This window comes from Furipterus horrens, unplaced genomic scaffold (genome assembly GCF_987537825.1).
Source record: "Furipterus horrens unplaced genomic scaffold, mFurHor1.1.pri manual_scaffold_1, whole genome shotgun sequence".
In the NCBI taxonomy this organism is placed as follows: domain Eukaryota; kingdom Metazoa; phylum Chordata; class Mammalia; order Chiroptera; family Furipteridae; genus Furipterus; species Furipterus horrens.
This window is the reverse complement of record NW_028327171.1, coordinates 168,830,949-168,835,545: the sequence shown is the minus strand read 5'-3', so window position 1 is coordinate 168,835,545 and position 4,597 is coordinate 168,830,949. Positions and strand designations below refer to the sequence as shown.

Genomic DNA, 4,597 nt, shown 5'->3' with positions numbered 1-4,597 from the left:
AACCAAAGGTTCTCTCCTGGGCCCTACTGGCCGGTGCCGAGCCTCAGCCATCCGTGACGGGATGCTGGGGGCGGAGAGAGGGGAGAGGCAAGAGAGAGCAACCCGTAAAATGCGTGTATCTGACTTGCCCTCCTCCTACCTGTCTTTATTTATTTATTTGCTAACCCACAGAATTCCCTTTTGGAATCATTTTCGCAATTAATTATGCTTTTCATTTGCATGATCTACACTACAGCAATGATTATCAGGTTAGCACGGTGTGGGAATTGGGGAAATGCATGAATAAACTGGGTTTAAAAAAAAAAAAAAAAGGCTGCCCTGTGTACTGCAGTCACCTGCCTTGAACAAGGGAGGAGGAATCCGTACAGACCATAGCGCCTGTTGAGTACGGTGAATCCTTCCCACAGCTGGAGTTTGTCAGTTGTGGGTGCAAATGAAATGCAGCTTTTGATTAGAAGGGAATCTTTTATAGTTAACGCATACTCGATTTTAAAAAGCACCAGCCTTGAGATCAAATGAATAGAGAAAATTAATTGAAAATTGAGAAACTCTCCCATCATTTCCGTTTAGCTTTCATTTAATATTTGTTCTAGAACGCTCTCATTACAGCCCAACCCTTGCAAATAAAAGAGCCAGGAAGGATCAATAGGCCAATGGAACTTCCTCTTTTTTCCATCTCAGAAGTCTTACTGCTATTTAGAGGCGGCAGGAGATGCAAATCCATCTTGTCTGTAAGGTATACTGGGAAAACTGAAAAACCCCTGGTCTATTAAGTACACTCCAAACATTTGCTCCAGAACTAATTTTCTGCTGCTAGATGTATCTGGGCCATATATTTTAAGCTTGCCATGATCTGTTTATCTGAGCCAAAAATGCATTAACAATTAAAGGAAAGACTCTGGTGTGTCAAAGGAAGGAAGGTGACTGTAGACTGTGATGATTTTAATGACTGCAATTATTGGAAGATTATTCAACAAGCACTATAGATTTGTTTACTGCATAACTTGGAAACTATGGGGGGCCTATTCAGTCTGGGGTTTTACCTCCCCCCCTCCCTCTTCAACTATCATACAGAGGTTGTAGACCTAAGAAAATGTAGCAGGCAGTATTGGCTTTCTTCTTTTTTAGAGTACTCTTGTCATGGTCAAATCTAATGGAACCATCTTTGGAGAAATTAAAGTAATATTTTCACACTGGAGGTGAGGAACTGATAATGGAACTAGCTTATGCATGGTCCCTCTGAAATCATGCTGCATGACACTTACATAAAATTCTTATGAGAGAAGAAAGGACTTTACCATTTTTATTAATATATATATATATATATATATATATATATATCCAGAGGATTCTAGTCACTAGTCAGCTTCTCCAGTTTCCTCAGTTTTACTCTTTCATAGGCAGGAGACTTCCAACTCTTCCTCTTCCATCCAGGGCTTCAGGGAGGCACTATAACTGCAAGATGTTAAACATGAGCTTAGGCATATCTCCAGAACTTCATATTGGAGAAAGTTTGTTTTTTTTTCTCTCCCCCCCCCCATATTATTTCCTATCACAACTCCTAATGTTGCTCTGTTAGAAATCAGTAAATAAATAGAAAAGTTATGCTTAGGAGCACACCAGTTTGTGGCTAAGGAGGTTTTTTCTGTGCACACAGACACACGGGACACAAATAAGGAAGGTTTCTTTTCTGACATAAATGAAACCAACCTCAGTCTACAATAACGAATAAACCAGTCTGGGTTTTGCTAATGAATGAATTACTGATTTGGAAGTGAGATTTAAAAAGAATAGCAAGTATCCCCAATAAGCCCCCTTTCCTCCCTCTCCAGAGACACTGAGACTGCAGTGACCTGGTCATCGTGGTGCTCTTCCTGGGTCTGTAATCATCTGGTCTCAAGATTAAGGTGGACTTTGCTGGAATCGAGAACCTTCCCTGTTCAAACAGGAGCCAGCAGAACTCTGCAAATGGCAATTAGGAACCTATTACAAGCCATTAGATTGATCAATGTACCTTAAACAATGCGGATGATTTATATGGTTGATTTACAGGGGGAAGAAAAAGAAGAGAGTGGAGGGGGGTGGGGGGCGACTGCATATCCTTTACATCCGTCGCACCGTTCTGGGGAAAACATGGGACCATTATTACTTAGAACCACTAGAGCGATTTATTTAGGAAACTTTTCAAGCAAGGACACAGGCTCTCCTGGTTCGTCCGGTGGGTGGCGAGATGCACATTCTTCGCCCTTCACTTTTTTCTAAGGAAAAGCTTGGAAAGACCAAGGCCAGGAGGAGCAGGGGGTTGGGGGTAAGGGGTCACAGCGACGCCATTTCTCTAGGGGAGGACACCTTCCAGAGGGGTCCCAGCTGTCTCACTTCCCCGGTCAGTCCCTGGAGAGGGGAGAGATGACACATTTATTTAACGGCGTGTTGGAGAGCCGTGTGGCCTCCTAATTATGGAAGGAACACAGAACCATTAGCCCTTTAAGTTTCAGGCGCGGCTTGGAGAGGAGCTGCGACCCAGTTCCCGGCGCGCAGATGACGCGGGGGGTGGGATGAGGGTGGGGTGGGGTGGAGAGGGAGGGGACTCCACCGAACAGAACTGCTCGCAAGGGCCGACTGTTTCAGCTAATCTATCTGGCGAAGACAAAATTACAACAGAACTGAAGCGATCAAAGCTGGCTCCGCCACCCCCACCTCCCCCACTCCTCTCCCGGCCCAAAGTCTGTTTGTAGTTGTCTCCTCCGCTGTAGACAATGGTTGGTCTTCTCGTGACTAGGAAATTCCTGCTAGTTTTTCCAGAGCCTGCAAAGAGAGGACAGACGCACTTCACACTTCCCAATGAGGGAGAAGTCCCTTTGTCTTACCTCCCCCTCCCCCAGTCTGCAATAGGCTCTGAAATGGGAGACCGGTGGCTTGCCCAAAGACCTAGGGAACGGGGCGGGGTTGGGGGAGCAATCGTAACGGCACCCCACGTCCAACTCTGCCCCTGCTGATTCCTCCTCTTCCTTCTCCGTCTTCTCTTTCCCAATCTTCTCCTCCTTTCCTTTATCCCTCCCTCCATTCAATCCCCTAGATCCTCTTACCACTCAAGTCTTCCGGGCTCCTGCGCCCACACCCTAGGCAGGAGCAACTTATTTTTTGGCGGGAAAGAGCTTCGTCCTAGCATGTTCATGGATGTCTGGGACAAATCCTTTTGTTTGTGTCTAAATGTGGAACAGGAAGCATTCCAGTTGATAATGGGGCGCAGAGGGAAGAGATGGAAAGCCGAGAAACCACATGCATCGGGAAAGTTCCTACCTGTGTCTTTTGCAGCCAGAATACAATTGGATCCCAGGATTTGGAAACTTTAGGGGGATCATGATTTCACAAACACAACCCTCCCATCATCCGCAGCTGCCCTCATGGATCCTTTTTTACCCCATATCTCATTCTCTTGAATTCTTTTCTGAGTTAGTTCCTTTCAATCCCCTCCTTCCTAGGACTTCATGGCCGGGCCCTACAGTTCAGTGAGAGGCTGAGTAAAAAGGTCCGTTATAAGATTCTCTCCAAGGATCCAGGCACATCTGCGCCATCCCCAGGAACAGGTCTGTCCTGAATTGACACTACCACGTTTTCTAGATTTCGGCCACTCTAGAGTCCAACCCTGCGCTGTCTAGCCTCTCTTATTACACTCACACCCATGTCGAGGCCAGACTGACCCCACCGCTCTGACTCGCTCCTTGAAGTATCGAGAGCCGGGTCTACACAAGAGTAGAGGGAAGCTCCGCATCACACACGTGCGCCTCTTCTTGCTCCCCCTCCCGCTGCCGCACGCAGAATGCACACTGATGACACAGATACACTCACTCGAGCACGCGCAGCGACGTCCATCCTCCTTCCCAGCCAGGCAGGTGACAGCGCCTCGGGGAGGCGGACTCCGCACTCCAGATGCCACCCTGGGAGCGAGAATGTTCAGGTCCACCAAAGCCAGCTGGGGGCTTCCCGGGCCCGGTGGCTGGCTGCTTTACAGCGGCAGGGCCTCCCCTCCGCCTCCTGCCGCGCTCAGGCACCGCCTCCGGCTCTAGGACCCTCTCTGCACCTCCTCGGTCGCAGCCAGAGCGTGAGTCTCCGAGAATCCTGCTGCTAGCCCGCCTTCCATAGGCTGGCTTCCATCTGGGATGCATTGCCTCTTAATTGTCAATCCCATTATTGTGATCAAGTGAACGTTGCTAATCTCTACATTTATTGTTTAGGTAAATAGAGACTGCGTTTAATCAATACGCAGGTCCACAACTCTCGCAGCGCCAAGTAATTTAAGTCAACGGTGAAGATTTCAGTGCGTGCGTAATTACAAAGCACGCGGAATATTCACTCCAGCCTAATCCCACATCTCTTCTCCGACGCGGGAGAGCGGAAGGAGGGAACGTGAGGAATCTCCTCCCTCCAAGAAATCGAGGGGCGGCTCTCTCCAGGGAAGACTAGGACTTCGTGGCTGTGACACCGAGCACCTGGCAAAGGGAGCCTGAAGCTGGACTGGGGACGCCCTGTTCTCCAAACCGTTCGAAACCCTGGTGGGCGCAGTCTCCCGGCAGGCTTCTGGACCCCTCCCCTCCAA

At 48.4% G+C, this 4,597-nt stretch overlaps 1 protein-coding gene across 1 annotated transcript; it reads right to left on the bottom strand.

The window, feature by feature from the left end:
- Positions 1–1,367: 1,367 nt before the first annotated feature.
- On the bottom strand, positions 1,368–4,385 carry LOC150022248 (uncharacterized). Its single transcript, XM_090267955.1, has 2 exons — positions 3,850–4,385; positions 1,368–1,455 (listed from the first exon to the last, which is right to left on the bottom strand). The coding sequence occupies exons 1-2, from the start codon at positions 4,164–4,166 to the stop codon at positions 1,395–1,397; spliced, it is 378 nt and encodes a 125-aa protein (XP_090124081.1). The 5' UTR covers positions 4,167–4,385; the 3' UTR covers positions 1,368–1,394.
- Between the last annotated feature and the right edge of the window lie 212 nt (positions 4,386–4,597).